Genomic DNA, 16,451 nt, shown 5'->3' on the forward strand with positions numbered 1-16,451 from the left:
GCAGGACAATGGATGGGGGGAAATCGTGTGTGCAGGGGGGCCGGGAGCCACAGAGCCAAGTGCTGTTCCCAGCCTTTGAAGTTAGGGAGGTGTTTAAGTGACGAAAGAAAACACAAGTTTATGAAAAGGGCTCCTCTCAAGGAGGAGATCTGCAAACAAAGGGAACTGAGACCACTTGGAGGGAAGCAGAGCAGGGAGAAGGAAGAGCCCTTGGAAGAGAGTCAAGCCAAACCCCAAGGAAACGGGGAGAGGAAATGACAGTATGGATTTGCATGTGGATGCTTTGTTTCCTTGCCACGGATCTTTCCTGGGGTGCTTCCGAGGAAAGGGAGCACCCCCACATCATTCCAGCTCTTTTACAGCCTGTCCTGACCGTGTCCTGCAGGTATCATCGGGGAAGAGGCAGATCCCTGCCGGAATTTTTGGTGGCTGTGAGAAGGATCAGGGGACGGGCACTAAATGTAGGGTGGGGCTCTTGGGCTGTGCTGAGGGGGAAACGTCCGTCCCTGCTGGAGGCACACACAGCCCTGGATCCCAAACCCAGCCCTAGGGAACCAAACCCCCGTGAAATCCAACACACAGCAGTCCTGGGAGCGTTAGAGCAGGGATACAGCCAGGGAACTTTGCGGGAATGATCCCACAAAGATCAAATGGGGCCGTTTCTCTGCTGGTTGCTCTGAGATCCAGAGCCCGAACCCCTGGACTGCCCAGCCCCTTTCTCTGCAGTGCAGCCGTGCCACAAAGCAGCTGAAAACGCTCCTTATTGACGCCTCCAACGCCCACAGACTGTGAGGCTGAAAATCTGCAGTGGGAGCACCACAAGAAGAGGTTTTGTGGCTGGCACGTGGCAGGAGCAGCACAAGTCACATCCTCCTGTGGTCCAGGCAAAATTCACCCCAAAAAATCAACCCTGGTGCTTGAATTGGAGCGTTTGCCCCCTTGCTGTGATTCCCCACCAAGCACTGAAAGGATCTGCCACCCTAATGGCCAGGACTGGGGAGAAATCCCCTTCTCTAATGGCCAGGACTGGGGAGAAATCCCCTTCTCCTGGAAAAGCAGAAGGGATCAGCACCAAAGCATCTGGCTGAAGGAGCAAACATGGGCTATGGGGAAGTTCAGGAGCAGGGCAGCCTGGTGATGGCTCATTTGGGGAAAAAACCTGATCCTGATGAATTTTGCTGTGCCCTGTGTTTGTTTTTAGGATGGCAGCAAGAAGCCCTTGCGGGAAAGCGAGGAAAAGACAGAAAATCGCTTCCGATAGGGAATATCAACCTCCAGCTACCCCTGGGTGCTGCAGTTTACAGGCTGCTGGAGGAGACATGCAATAAAGTTTGCACCACTCGAGGGAGGCCTGCCAGAGGCAGTCCTAAAGGCTGCCATGAATAAAACACGCTTTAAAGAGCCAGCGAGGATTACAAAATCCTAAAACCCAGGCGGGACAAGCGGGATACATCATCCCCCCCACGTCAGAGGCAGGATGGCAAAGGGGATGTGCTCAGAGCACAGCACCAGGGAGCAGCAGGATGAGCACGAGAAGATTTGGATTTCACAATCCAACAGAGATGGATGAAAATTTCCAGAACCGGTCCACGGGAATAATTTTTTGCAGTTATTTTTCCAAAGGGAGGAGCCGGCAGGAGCAGGTCTGCTCCTCATGCGAGGGAAAACCCGTGTGCAGCACGGAGCAGAGCAGCGTCTGTGCCCAGGTAGAGAGCTCCGAGGGATCCGCGATTGGAGAGGTCCAGGCCAGCAATTGACCCTTTGAAGGAAGCCGTACATCATCATTAAAGAGCTCCGCGTCCCGAGGGACCCGGAGGCGAAACAAGCCCGGCGCTGCTGTCCCGGTGTGGGAGAAAACAGGGCTCAGGGAATGACAAATGGAATGCACGTGGGCGGCAGGGTTTACCTGCAGCCCCAGCACGGGAAGGGCTCGGGATTTGCTCCTCAGGGAAGCTGATAGAGGAACAATAGCCTGCAAGTGGCATTGTTTGCAGGAAAGGCGAGATATTTGCCTTTTCTCACTGATGTTGCTGCATCTCTGTGGGGGCCCCTTCCTGTGTGGCTAATAAGCAGCAAGACGCCAGACATGGAATACAAAAATTCCTTTGGCTTTGATTCGTTTTCTTTCTGGATAGAGTCAGCCTTACTTTTGTCAAGATCCCTGTTGTCTGGGTAATTTCATCTAGAGATCCTCAAGGAGCAGAGATTTCCACATCACTCCAAGTTTAATATCTCGGTTTGAGCTGGCATATATTCCAACAATAATTTATACAGCTGAAGAAGGGGAAAAAAAAAAGATTACTTCTGTCTAATTGGCATTACACTAATTACCAGCAAAATACATCAGGCAAATATCACATCTCCTCACTCTCTGTCATTTTGCATTCCCTGCTCCATTTTCTCTTTCCTCGGCAGCGATAAAACAACACGACAGCCATTCCGACATCCCTGAGCAGGGATCACATCCTGACCCCCTCCTCCTTTTCCTGCTGCCTCCTTGTTTCCTCACGTCCAGGCAGGTTGTACTAACCCAGACACACACAGCTGACGGAGAACTGCTGTTCCCAGGAACCTGTGCATTCCAGCACCCTGCTCTTCCCTGCTGGATCCCTTCCCCAGCCTCTCCCGTGCTCCTTGTTCATCCCTGGAAGAACATTTTATACCTGACTAATACAGAACACAGACTTACAGGAGAGTCACAGGTTTCAGCCATGGGCCACCTGAGCTGATTTATTCCTGATTCACAGCATCCCTGCCAGTCTACCCCAAATTATTGGAAAAATGATTTTATTTTAGCCCAACACCAGTCTCATGCCGGAGTAAAGATGCCAAGTGTAAATCCAAGCACGTCCAAGAGCTACCACGAGCAGAGTCCTCGTCATCAGTCTCATTCTGATGTGAGCTCCCTGCAGACAAGAGCCCTGGAACAGAGCACTTTGGAGGGATCCTTCCCTGTTCTTGTCCCCCAAGCCCAGGAATGAGGTCTGGATGTTTATTTTTAGGGATACAGCCCTGGAAGGAGCATTCAGGTAGGACTCAGTGTCCATGACACCCTCGGAGGTTCCACGCTCCCACCAGTGAGGTTCAGCCTCCTTTTCCACAAGGACTGAGGGTGAAATACCTCACAGGGATCATCTGGGAGCCTTGTACCCCATTCAGAGGCACAACTCGCTCTCCACCCCGCTGGGGACAACACACACAACGTCCCTGCGTGTCTCTCCTGGGAAAAAGGAGCCTTCCGGCCACCAACACATAAATTCCCCCATTCCTGCTCATTGGAAGCTTCTTGTCCTGCTCAAAGTTGCTGGAAAGGGAGCCCAGCTCCAGCCACACTGGCCAGGGAACAAGGACTGAGCACCACGTGGCCGCTGTTGTGTCCCTGAGCAAAGCGTGGCCGCCTCAGCTCCCAGGAAATGAGCCCTGGATGCTGGCAGGGAACTGAGCTCTCGGGAAGGAGAGGCAAACGCAGGGGCTGCCACGGTTTGATAACCTCTGAGGCACAGCAGCCTGTCCCTGGGATGGCTCACCACAGCCATGACTAATGGGAGATTTATGGAGTGTCCTCTCTGCCGGGGAAGCGGAGCGCCGGCGTTCCAGCCACTTAACGGAGGGGACTTCAAATCAGGATGGATGAGAGCCCGTGGGAAGGAGACAGGAAGAGAGATTCTTTAATGGTGACAGCACAAAGGATCAAATCCCGGGGAAGAGCCAACAACTGAGACTGACACCTGACCTGTCTCAACAGCAAAGCTCCCATTGATTTCACCGGGGACAGGGATGAATCCCTTATCCTCTATCTCCTGCTGGTGAGAGGGATTTTCCATGTGAGGGATCCACACCTGACCGATCCTTCAAACTCAACCACCTGCTATTTTTATGAGAAAGAAACTGCAGTGTGGAGTCCACGAGAAGCTCAAATGGGAGAGTTTGTAAGCTCCTCCGGCATTAAGTTTAAATCCCACACTAATGCAGGTCCCTTGCACGGGCAGAGGCACTGCCAGGCAGGTTTATGGAGACATTCCGGAGCATTGGGAGGCAGATAAAGGGGGAATAACTGCGGTAGATCACACAGGAGCTGGAAATGGCACGTCAAATTACTTCAAAAGGAGCTTTCTAAGGAAGCAGGTCTTTGAAAACAACAAATAGTCTGGGGCTGCTGAGGGATCCTGCCTGTCTGTTGCTTTTACACTCGGTGGCTTTTTCTGGTTTAGACGTGTTCTAAAGCTGAATGCCAAGCTCAGAATCCCTGCCTCCTGCAGAATCCTGGCTTCCTGCAAGTTCAGCTCTTTGTGGAGCCACAGAGAAGGCAGGGTGGGAAAACTGCTCTGTCTGGAGAGCAAAAATGGCCAAAAAAATGTGGCCCAGCAAAAGCTCAGCCTGGTCACTCCCCTGTCCAGCTGACCATGGAGCCGTGCTGGGACAGGGACAGGGGTGAGCCAACCAAGGAGGGACCTGCCTGTTCTGCTCCCAAAACACACAGAGCACTGTGGCTCAGGAGAAATCATCATTCCCATTCCTGGCTGTCCCCCACCTGTCTGAAGAAACAGCAGCAAGTCCCAAGTTCAAGCGTGCATTTTAAAATGGGCTGGGAAACACACAAGAAGAGCCTGAAGCAGCTTCACCCAACCCCTCGCTCCAAAGAAATGTCCTCCCTGGAGAGGAACGCGGGACAAGCGAAGAAGGGCCCCACCCTCCCATTCCCATTGCAGATCTAATTCGGAAAACTCTTCCTGGAACAGGGTTTAAGGAACTCTCGAGCTGAAGCCATGAATAGTTGGAGGCTGATGTAAACTATTTTTGGAAAATCGACTTTCTACCAAAGAAGGGATGTTGAGATTTGGCCCAGAGATAAGAATAGCTGTGCATGACCATTTGCATGGGCATTTGCATCGGAATTTGCAACCATTGCCAGGGAAAAGGAAAATGCCAAGTCCTGTGTGGGTTGGGTTCCTGTTTTAATGTCACCGGGGTCATGTTCTGCCAGGTGAAAACCTTTTCCCAGGCCTGCTGAGGTGGAATGTGGTGGAAAACGTTCCTGCCTTGGACTGGAGGAGTTCCATGAGACAGTTTGGCCTCCCTTGTTGGGAAGATGGGAAATCCTCCCTTCCCTGGGACAGAAGAAGGCGCCTTCCCTCAACGAGCTCATTTATAATTCTTAGCTAAAAACTTCCATATTCCCATCTGTTTGTAGCTGATTCCCTTAAGGAAAGTCTCAAAGTTTGCCATGGAGCTGACCAAGCCTAAGAGTGGTTCCACGGAGCGGGGTGAGCTTGGGGTCAGCAGCTCCCAGCTGCTCCCCAGGCCTGGGGTCTCTGCAGGATTGTCTGGAAAATCCACACAGCGAGGGCAGGGTCACCTCCCCGAGCTGTGCACTCACCATGCACAGGGACAGAGCATCCTGGGGAGGGCTTCCAGAGGGAAAGAGGAATAAAGATTAGGAGAAATGATAGAATTTTCTCCACCCAGTAAATTCAGAGCAGGGGGAATGTGATGGACGTATCACAAACGAGAGGGCATTCGTGGATTTCCACCGGCTTGCCACAGACAGCAAGAGGGAATGGAAGAGATCCCAGCCCAGCCCAGGGTCGCAATGACCAGCAGAAAACTCCCAAAGTCCAATCCTGAATGCAGCAGGCACACACAGAGCCGTGGGGACCTAGATGTGCTCCAAGAGAAGGCACCTTCCCACTGAAATACGGAGATTTTGTCTCTTGGGCGTTGACTCTGAGTGACTGCACTGCCTGGACCTTTCACAATCACACCTCAGGGGCTCAGGGACAGAAAGGGGGGGAAAAGAGCAGCCAGAATCCAGCAGGGAAATTTGGGTTCTACAAATAACTCCTCTAAAGATGTCCAGGATCCGCCAAGGATCTTTGGAGAACTCGAGGACAGCCTTATGTGTGTGCTGCCACATAATCCTGTGAGGCAAGAGAGGCAGATAAATTATTGCAGCTATTTTGGACAACGTCTGAAGCGAGGAGCAGCCTTCTTAGGAGGTCTTGAGAGGATTAAAGGCACTCTCTGGAGCTGGGAGCAATGTGCTTGCTCCTGGGGCAGGGGAACAGCCGTCCCCTGTTTACCCCAGCTCCTGGGGACAATTAAGGAAGGTCACCTGGCTGGCGTGGCAGGACAACGGCCCTGCCCTGCCCTGCCCTGCCCCGAGCAGCTCTGGCGTCAGAGTGTGCCCAGACACGGCCGCTGGAAAACATGGAAAATAAGGAAATAGGGCTGGAGTTCCAGCTCAGGCAGAAATGTTGAAACCAGGATGGGGTAATCCAGGGCCATTTGCAATCTGCTGGATGTTGTCTGTCCTGATAAAAATCTTTTCCCAGCAGTGATTAAGCAAACCAGGAGCCGGTTTTGGGGATGAACCAACATTAAGTGTGGAAAGGAGAGAAGCTCCCGAATTCTTCTGCAGAAGAAAAAGATCACTGAAGGACCCAGAAAGAATTTCCAGAGGCAGATGATGAGCAGAACATTCACAAAGAATGTGGACACCCTAAATCTGGGCAGCGGTGGGAGCTGCTGGTCAGGACAAAAGGAATTCCAGCCCTGAAGTGTTAAAAAGGGCTGAAGATCAGTTACAAAAACCCAAACCCACAATGTCTCAGCTAGAGACGAGTCCAAGCAGCGGCCAGACCCGAGCTCAGCTGGGCAGAGGTGTGACCTGCTGGATCCCAGTCGGCAAAGACCGGGAATGGCACGGATCTAGCTGGGATCCCACATCCCAGACAAAGCCCACTCCAAAGCATTCCTCAGCCTCTGCACCAAAGCAGAAGGGCTGCATGGTACATTTGAAAAAAAAAAAAAAAACAACTCCACAGACTGCAAATGTGCCTGGAACTCTCTGCAAGATGAAAGGGACATTTAGAGATAATGTAGGAAAAAGAGAATAGATTTTAAGATCTAGAGGAGTCTCTGTGCCAGGGAAGGAGACAGAATGTAATTTTTTTGTCCCATCTGTTGGCTGCAAGGAATTGAACAACAATCACAGTGAGAACCTTAAAAAGCAGCTCATGACTGGCACTAAAGCAGAGGCAGGAGGCAGCGACTGCCCAGGGCTGCAAATCCATCCTTGTGGTGAGCAGCAAAAGAGGATGGCTGGCTCGGGAATACTCTGAGCCATCCACCTTCTCAAGGAGCTCAGAGCTGGGGGTGCTCAGCATTGAGAAAACTCCAGGGAGAGCTCAGAGCCCCTTCCAGGGCCTTCCAGGAGAGCTGGAGAGGAACCTAGGACAAGGGATGGAGGGACAGGACACAGGGAATGGCTCCCACTGCCAGGGGGCAGGGATAGATGGGAGATTGGGAATTAGGAATTGTTCCCTGGCAGGGTGGGCAGGCCCTGGCACAGGGTGCCCAGAGCAGCTGGGGCTGCCCCTGGATCCCTGGCAGTGCCCAAGGCCAGGCTGCAGCAATCTGGGATAGGGAAAGGTGTTCTTGCCCGTGGCAGGGGGTGGGACTGGATAATCCTTTAAGGTCCTTTCCAAGCCAAACCATTCCACCATCCCTGGCACTGCAGGGTGCACACACAGCCAGGTGCAGCCGTATTTCCATGCCATGGTGACACTGTGAACACAAACACTCCCAGACACATCATCCCTGCACCTGGAGCTGCTGTGGATGTCACCAAGTGCTGCTGGGGGGCTGTGGGACATCACCTGGACACATCCAGCCCACCAAAAGCTTGTGGGCAAATTGGAGACCATGCAGAGAGGAAAATGAGAAGAAGGAACAGAAGGCTTGAACTACAATCAGAAATTAGCAAGGAGGAGGAGGAAAACTTCTCCCCAGGCTGCCTCTGCAAGGGTTGCCAAAAAGCACCACGCACATCCAAGATGTGCCAGATGTTGCTGCTGCCCAGGAATGAGGCTGCAGGTCTGTGGTGGTGGCAGGAGCAGATGGCAATGGCTGGGAGGAGCGCGAGGAAGGGTGGGAAGAGAGGAAGAGACACCCAGCTGCCAAAATCCCTTGCCTTGGCTCTGCTCACAGGGAGGGACTTGACTCGGTTTTCTCTCAAAGAGATCTTTAAATGTTGAGTTGCCTGAATGGGATCCCCGAGTACGCACCAGGAGAGGGAATTCTGGTGTTGTGGGACTCAGTGGGAAGAAATGGGAGGAGCTGAAGCAGAGTTTAAGTGTAGACTGGAAACTGGGGGCAGAGAGGACCTTCCACTGGGAGGGCTCACCTGGGGTCTCACACACTGTGCTAACAAAGTGGGAAATTCCTAAAGGGATGCTCCCAACAGAATCACAGGCTGGGATCTCATGGCCATGCCACACACAGGTGAGACAAGCTGCTCCTTCTTCCTTTGCAATGCATGCCTCTAAATCTTCCCTGAAACAAAGGAAAACCTGGACTGGGGGGTTTTATTGAGCCCAGCAGCCAAACCTGGGAAGTGGAATCTCCATCCATTCACTCCAGCTGTGCCGAGGTGTTGGGAGGGGCTCAGACAGCACTGGGAAAAGGCTGGGCTGGGCAAAGCCTGAACCAGGCAGGAGGGCTTGAAACCAGCTCTGCCACAAAGTCCCAAAGCCAAGTTCTGCTCCTGCCTTGGATGTCAGCAGAAGCCTGGGTTCTGGCATTGGGAGCAGCCGGATTCCTGCCTCGTGCCTCTGGAATACCAGGTTCCCAGCGTGGCAGAGGGAGGAGCTGCCAGCTCATCCAGGGTCACCCAGAGCGAGCAGCCACCTCCAAAAATGCAAATTGCAATTTTCTGTTTCATTCCCCACCTATGGCGAGTTTCTTCCCTTGAACTGTGAGGATAAACTCATGAACATCTGGTAAGTGCAGATCCTACGGCACGGAGAGTGTTGGGAAAGCTCATGAGGTGTTGGTAATTCCATACTCGGAGCACGGTTGTAACTGCATGCATTAAAAATGGCATGGGGTCCCCACTTTAAATAACAGCCATAAAACAGATTTTGGGGGTGGAAAAACATGCATCAGAAATGCTTCATCCAATAAATCACAATCTCAGATACATTTGCACCACACAGGGACAGAGGGAAAACAGGATCCATGTAACAATTCCTAAATTGCTCATATTTGGTCCTGAGATCCTGTTAAATTCCCTCGATGGAGAGTGACTGGCACTGTCACCATCCAAGCCCTCCGTACATTATGGCAGGGCAGAGCCTCCATGGAGCACCAGCATTCCCAGGCTCCTTCCAACCAAAGCAAATCTGGGATCCGGGGGGAACAGATGTCTTTGGGGAAAGCGCCGGGTGGCCAAGTGGGAGACTGAGCTTCGTTCCCAGCTCAGCATGCCCCACTAAGGTGGGGAGCAGCGCAGGGAAATGTTGGGGAGGAAAAACAGTGGGTAGAGAGGGAAAATAGCAGGGATGACAAACGCCTGGGATGACTGAGGAGCTGCCACGTCAGTGCCAAGCTCCTGGAGAAGCTTTCACCAGAACCAGCGTAATTCCTCCTGCAAAGGGCCTGGCTCAGCCCCTGCAATACAGCATTTTACTGCAGTCTGCACAGCAGAAAGGGTCCAAAAAAGGAGGACACTGAGATGTGTGTTAATCAAGTGAAGAACCATCTACAAAGAAAAGGCATGGATCTGTCTTCCAGTTGAAACGCTATAAATAGCCTTGCATACTTGCTTATCAGATTGGTTCGGCTGCAGGGATAATCTCCTGGAGAAAGCAATGGAAGCCCTGTTATGTTGGATATTTATAACCAGATGAAAGCTGAGAAAATGCACAGTCGTGTCAGCCTGGCGCTCGTGCCGCGGGATGGGGGTGCGGGATCCAGCACGTCTCCGCAGTTTAACAGAAGGTCAAGAGCGGCTTTGTCTGCACAGCTTCCCAAAAACCCAAGATCTGACCTCTTGCAGGGGCCGGTGCTGCTGGTGAAGCCAAGGCAAGGACATGGTGGGACAGTTCCCAAAAGGTCCCACATCACTGGGGAGCCTTTGCAGGAAACAAGTAATGATCCTTCTCGGGACTAACAAGGTCTGGTTGGAAGCACAGATGTGGATGTGCCACACCTCGGGCAGGGAATGGAGCAAACACAACTCTGGTGAGCTGGTCTAACACCCCAGAGCCTCCTAATCCCCAAATCGCCTGTCCCAGTGCCAGGGTCCCCTCACAGTCTGCTTAGAGGATCACGACCCCGGCCCCAGCTCCTCAGGTCCCCTCTGAACTGCCGTGCCAGATTATCTGCAGAGCACCAGGACCAGCTCGGGATAATGCTGGTGGATTCCCAGAGCCTTGACCTGCCACAGCCTCTGCACCCAACACAGGTCAGGACAGATGCTGGAGCCACTGGAGCCTGATTCCCAACCACTGCCATGGGCAGGGAGCCAAGGCAGGACGTTCAGGGGATGCAGAGCAGAGCAGGGCTGTGGTTATTCCCTTGGAGCCTCCGCAGGGTCTGCACCACACAGGGATCTGGTGGTGGATGGGCGTGGGGTGATTGCTGCTCTCCTGGGAGGTGAACACACACAGGGCACCTTGTGCCAAGACAGGGAGCTGGTTTGTAGGGCAGGTTTGTGATGCTGTGGGCAGGGAGCCATTCCTGGGCCCTCCAGGCAGTGTCCCCTGACCTTCCTCAGCTCTGCCCATCCAGCTGGGCACACAATGAACATTCCAAGGAACATCCCAAGACAACCCTCTCTGCCCTCTACCTTCCAGGTGCTCCTCTCTCTCCCCTCTTTCTGTTTTTAGCCCTGCTCCTCCCTCATCATCTCTGAGTTTTCTGTCACATTCCAGGGCTCAACCTTTCCTCTTCCAGGTCCATCACCCCCACTACCTCGCCACATCCATCAGCTCATCCGTGGGGCATCTCCTTGCTCACCACCCTTCCAGCCTCTCTTCCCAGTACTCAGGGAAGCCCGGTACTGTTTCCAAGTCCCAGGGCTCCAGGAACTGCTCCAAACTGCTCTTCCCAGGTGACTGACTGGCACTTTTGGGGAGAAAGTCATCTGCACAACACTTATGAACAGGAAGGTGCAACAGATGGATTTGGGAACCCCACCACACCTCGCTCCAATGGCTGTACACAGAAAACTCCAGTGTTACTCCAGGAATAACCTGGGCATTAGGAAGAGATGTTCCACTAGACCAGTCCATTTCCACAACACAGGGACCCAGCAGGTTTGCAGCTCCCTAAAAGCCGTCTGAACACACACTCAGCCATCTTCCCACCATGCACACACCTGTCCCAAAGTCAAGGATGCTCCCAGAAACAGGAGGAGACTCCAGGAGAACCCTCTGCCACCTCCTCCCTCCCAGAAGTTTCTTTGACCCTGCCACCTCCACAGCCACCTCCCCCGGGGACACGAACACAGAAGGCAGCAGGTACAGGAGAGAAGATGTTATGTGCACAGCCAGAGCCAAATCCAAGGAAGCAATGGGAGCTGGCCGGAGAAGACAGCTGGGGGGGTGGGCTGCAGCCAGGGGGGCAGCACGGAGGCAGCACGAGCAGCACGACCGCGTGTGAAGCTGCATCGGGGCAGGGGGAAGCAGCTCTCTGGTGGTGACAGCACAGACACCTCCAGGGGTTCTTAGGGAAAGCTGGACCCCACTGGGAGGTGACCTGAGGGGCAAGGTGAAGGGACACGTCGCTCTGGGGTTTGCCACCACCACCACCACACTCGATGAGCCTCCGCTCCACGGATCTCCTCAGCCCAGCCTGTGCCACTAAACCTGCTCTGCCCTCTGCCCCTGGAACCTCCCACAGGTCAGACTCCAAACACACACGGGGAGCTCCAGCACACCCCAGTCCCGCTGAGGTGGGGATGGGCAACCATGGGACCGCTGAGTGCGGCACACGAGCTCCCTATGGGCTGGGGTACAGCCCCTCTGCTCGCGCCATCTCGGACCACTGTGTTGGGCCAATCCACCTGTCCCCTGCCACACCCACCTGTCCCCTGCCACACCCACCTGTTCCCTGCCACACCCACCTGTCCCCTGCCACACCCACCTGTCCCCTGCCACACCCACCTGTCCCCTGCCACCCCCATCTGACCACACCACACCCACCTGCTTCCTGCCACACCCATCTCCTGCCCCACCCACCTGTCTCCTTGACTCTTCCCATCCCACAGCTCGCCCACACCTCCCCTCCCTCACCCGCCTTTCCCCTCCCCACCACTCCTTGCTGCTCTCTTGCTCTGAGTCTCACCTCTTCTCCATCCTCCCGCCCCCACCAAGCCGAGCGTGTCCCAGCCGAGCTCCACGTCACCCACACCGGGGACACGGGTCATGGAGGACCAGAAGCCTCGGGGACAGGTCTCAGGGGAGGGGCAGGCGCGAGGGGCGGGCACGTACCGTTCTCAGGGTGCTCCATCTCCCCGATGCTGCCATCGGGCGTGGTGCGCTCATAGTGGTCCTCAGGCAGGGCCAGGGGCCCGATGCGGGGCCCCGACGAAGATTTGCTGCTGGGGGTCTCGGATTCCTCCAGCCCGCTGTCATAGTAGCTGTGCTGGGAGGGGTCCTGCAGGTCCTGAGCCTGGCTGGCTGCAGAGAACGTCACTCGGCGATGAGGTAACTGCGGACAAGAGAGGAGATGTTGCATCACCCACCCCGCAGGTGAAGGCAAAGGGTGGGGTCATCCAACCTGACCCCATCCATCCTCAGCCCCAGAGCCATCCTGGCAGACTCAGCACCAGGCTCCATCCCAGCCAAGAGCTCCCCGTCACATGTAGGGAGCACACTTTGCATGGTCCCTGTGCTCCCCCAACCCATCACTCCCTCCACGGCTCTGTCCCAGCCTCTTCTGTCACCCAGATGTCCCTTCCCACGGCAGGACGGCTCTGGAAAGGTCTCCCCATCAGCACAGCCTCCTGAATCACTGTCCCCACCCTTGGCTGGGGGTTCCTAACACAACCCCAGAGCCTCACGTGGCCAAGGCCACCCCAAAGCCTCTCTGATGGCACCACTGCCCAGCACAGAGCCACGGCAACCTCCTCTCTCCCCTGGCCTGACCCCAGCTCCCATCCTCAGGATTCTCCTCCCAGGGTCACCACCAGCGCCGCTTTTGTGTGCTTGGAGTGTTTCCAAGACCCCACTTCACACTTCCCTCCCCAGCTCTGCCTCACGCTCAGAAGCAGCTCCCTGCCAGCAGCCATTAAGCCACATCATTATCCCACTCCAAATCCTTCCACCAAATCCTTCTTTGGTGTGATTACCGCGGAGCGGAGTGGAGAGTTCAAGGGGCAAGAGCGGGGAATGAAACACAACCACCGAGAGCAAGAAAAAGCCACCACAATGTTTCTCCACCAGAAACGCAGGAAGAAGCCCAAGACAGGAATTATTTGATGGGGATCTGAAGGTGATGAGGCGAGAGAGGAGCCAACACATCGTTTAGGTTGAATACCTTTTTTCGTGCTGGTGCCTTTCCTACAAATCAGTGGCAATCAGGAGTCCCACACACAGCGAGCACCGGCCAGAAAGGGGAAGGAATTGAGACAAACAGAGGGAAGGAACACAGAGGGAGCATTTAGATGAGCTGCTTTAAGGTTGGTTGGACCTGATTAAATTCACCACAGATGCTTAGAGACCTGATTTAAGTAACTTCAGAGCTGTTAGGGCTGCTATTTTTTTTTTTTTCCCAAGATATTTTTTTTTCCTGAAGAATTTGTAGAGAATCAGGGAGCTTCCAGAAGACTGGAAGTGAGCTAAAATAGTGCCTGTCTTTAATGATGAGAAAAAAGAAGAGCTGGAGAATTATAAAACAGTTAGCTTAATTTCAGTTCCTGGAAAAATACTGAAGCAGATAAAAGAACTCTTTGTAAGTACCTACAAGATAACAAGGAAATGAGTAACAGCCACTGTAGGTTTGTCACAAACAAACATGTCAAGCCATTGAACTCCTTCCTTTGAAAAGACAGCAGGTCTCGTGGAGGGAGGAGGAGCAGTAAATGTTCTAGCTCGACTTGAGGAAGATTTTTTTTTTTGACACTGTTTTAGCTGATTTTCTCATAAGTAATGCAAGCAAACAGCAGAGGTGCAGCACAGTACATCCCTGTCTGGGTAATGTGGGTGCAAATCATTTGGAAAGTGTTGTTCCCAAAGGAATTACTGCAGACAGCCTTTTCAGCTGGGATCACGGATCAAATTAAAGCTCCGGTTGTGTCCCGAATCCGTTGCTGGGCTGTGTTTTCATTAGCTGTTGGCATGACAGATGTGGGATGGATCTGTCACATCTGCACCCTCGTGAGGAGCAATCACAGCTGGCTGAGGATCACTGCACACCACTGGCTGGGCATCCACCCACGGTGCCAATCTCCCACCCAAAAATGCATCAGTATTGGGATGTGTGAACAGGCTGGGATGTGCCAGCTCTGCTGGGTGCCAGGAGGCTGAACTGGGCACTGGTTTTGAGGAGAGTGCCCCACTTCAGCAGAGAAGAACAGACAAACAGTCATTAGAAACCATGACAAAATATTTCCAAAAAAAAGAGAATTTGGTTCAGGGAAGAGAAGGTTAAGGGTGGCAAAGGCTGGAAAGGAAAAGTCTCTGCTTGGGACCACTGGCAGATGAGAAGGAGTGACCTCTACCTGCAGCAGGGAAGACCAGGTTAATTACCATGGCACAAAACCCACAGTGGTACCTTTGGCCAAGTGCAATCACAGAATCATGGCAGGGTTTGAGTTGGAAGGGCCTTAAAGTTCATTTCATCCTCCCTGCCCCGCCATGGGCAGGCACCTTCCACTAGCCCAGGTGGCTCCAAGCCCCATCCCGCCTGGCCTGGCACATTTTCAGGATGGGGCACAGCGCCCTGTGCCAGTGGGCTGCCAGAGCAGAGAGTGCAACCCCTCTGCTGTCTCCTTAAGGCACAGGCGAGCCCCTCCGGGAGGGCTCTGGAGGAGCTGAGGACAAGGCAGCGCTGCCCAGGTGCCGATGGCCCTCTGGAGTCCCCTCCCAACCCACAGGAATTGTGTAAAGCCTGGCGCTGCCTTCCCCCTGCCCTCTGCCCACCCAGTTGAAACCAATTTCCTGCCTTGCCTGGCCCATCCCCAGCTCGGGGCTCCTGCTTTCCCTCCGTGCTTGCACCAGCCCCGCCAGACGAGCCGAGCTCCTCGGGGTGCTGAGATAACACAAATAAACAACCTCCCAAAGCCAGCCTGTGACAGCCACCATCCCCCTCCCCGGGGCCTCCGTCCCAGCAGCAGCGCTTTTACCTGAAAAACACCGCCTTTAAATGTCACCTCCTGCGGGCAGCCCTCGAAAGGGCTCCTCTCACTGCAGGGCTCCCAAGCCCTGTCTCCTGCAGCCCCCCAGGGCAGCATGGCCCTGGCACGGGGAGTGCCCCCGCCCTCTGTGCCCAGCCCTAGCGGTGGGTGCCCTGGGAAGCTCCCCACCCGCACAGCCCGGCTCTGGAATCATGGAAAGGCACGGAATCGATTTGTCTGGCCTTGACTCACAGAAATTGGGTTTGGTGTGACCTTTCTGGGGAGGTTAAAGAGCCTTTGAGCAGGCAGTGGCCTCTGCACAGGAGCTGCTTGTGCAGCGCAGTCGAGCCACGCCGGAGCCTTCTGTTTGAGGAGTCAAACACAGCAGGTCCAAGTCACAACCTGCAAACAGCAAATCTGTTTTGGGGCCCTCATCTTTGCTTGCCCCAGTTTTTCATCAGAGGTGACCTTTGTAGGTGCCATCTCACCAGGGCTTCCTCCAGTGCCTTCCTGCCCTTCCAACCTCGCAGGTTTTTCCACCTGAGGTCTGTGCCAGGCTCTTAACCCTGAGCTGCTCATGCAGCGTGACCCTTGAATCCATTTTAAAGTCAGCACTTCCCAGGATATCAGCCAGCGTTCTGTTTCACCACGCGCAGCTTTGCGCCGCGCCGCGTTAAAACGCACTTTGTTTAAACGCCCAGTTTACCAAGCACTCCGGATTGCTCTGCATGACTGCCCCGTCCTCAGCACCATCTCCCACTCCACCAATCTCCGTGGCAGCCGCGGGTTTATCAGCAGTGATTTCAGATTTCCTTCCAGACCATCGATTACAGCGGCGAATGGCAGCTGAGGAGCAGCTCCAGGAGAACCTCGCTCCACGAGGAATCCCAGCCAAGCTTCCCTTCCCTAAGCTCTGGATAAACCGGATCTGCCTCACAATGCCGTGCTGAGAATCCCAGAATCCCAGGTTGGAAAAGCCCTCCAAGGTCATCGAGTCTAAGCTGTGCCTGATCCCCAGCCCAAAGCACCAAGTGCCACATCCAGGTGTTCCTTGGACACCTCCAGGGATGGGCACTCCACACCTCCCTGGGCAGCTCCTCCCAATGCCTGACCACCCTTTCCATGCAGAAATTCCTGCTGATGTCCAACCTCAAAGCAGTGTTCATGCAAAATAAAAATCATAATAATGATGATGATAAAATCCCCATGATCAGCTGGGAGCATCCATCAGTCTCCAGCTCTCTGTACCCAACACAAACCAGCTCTGCCTCTCCAGCCCCGCAGGAATGCCTGGAGCAGCCCTTGTTCCTCACAGAGGCCAGGACCGTGC

At 54.1% G+C, this 16,451-nt stretch overlaps 1 protein-coding gene across 3 annotated transcripts in view; it reads right to left on the reverse strand.

Moving 5' to 3' along the window:
- PCDH1 (protocadherin 1) overlaps nt 1-16,451 on the reverse strand; it is a 57,972-nt gene that overhangs the window by 17,403 nt on the left and 24,118 nt on the right. For all 3 annotated transcript variants that reach the window (XM_053956783.1, XM_053956782.1, XM_053956784.1), the window contains exon 4: nt 12,276-12,495. In XM_053956783.1, coding sequence (XP_053812758.1) covers nt 12,276-12,495 — 220 coding nt within the window. The remainder of the gene's footprint in view (nt 1-12,275; nt 12,496-16,451) is intronic.

This window comes from Vidua chalybeata, chromosome 15 (genome assembly GCF_026979565.1).
Source record: "Vidua chalybeata isolate OUT-0048 chromosome 15, bVidCha1 merged haplotype, whole genome shotgun sequence".
Taxonomy (NCBI): domain Eukaryota; kingdom Metazoa; phylum Chordata; class Aves; order Passeriformes; family Viduidae; genus Vidua; species Vidua chalybeata.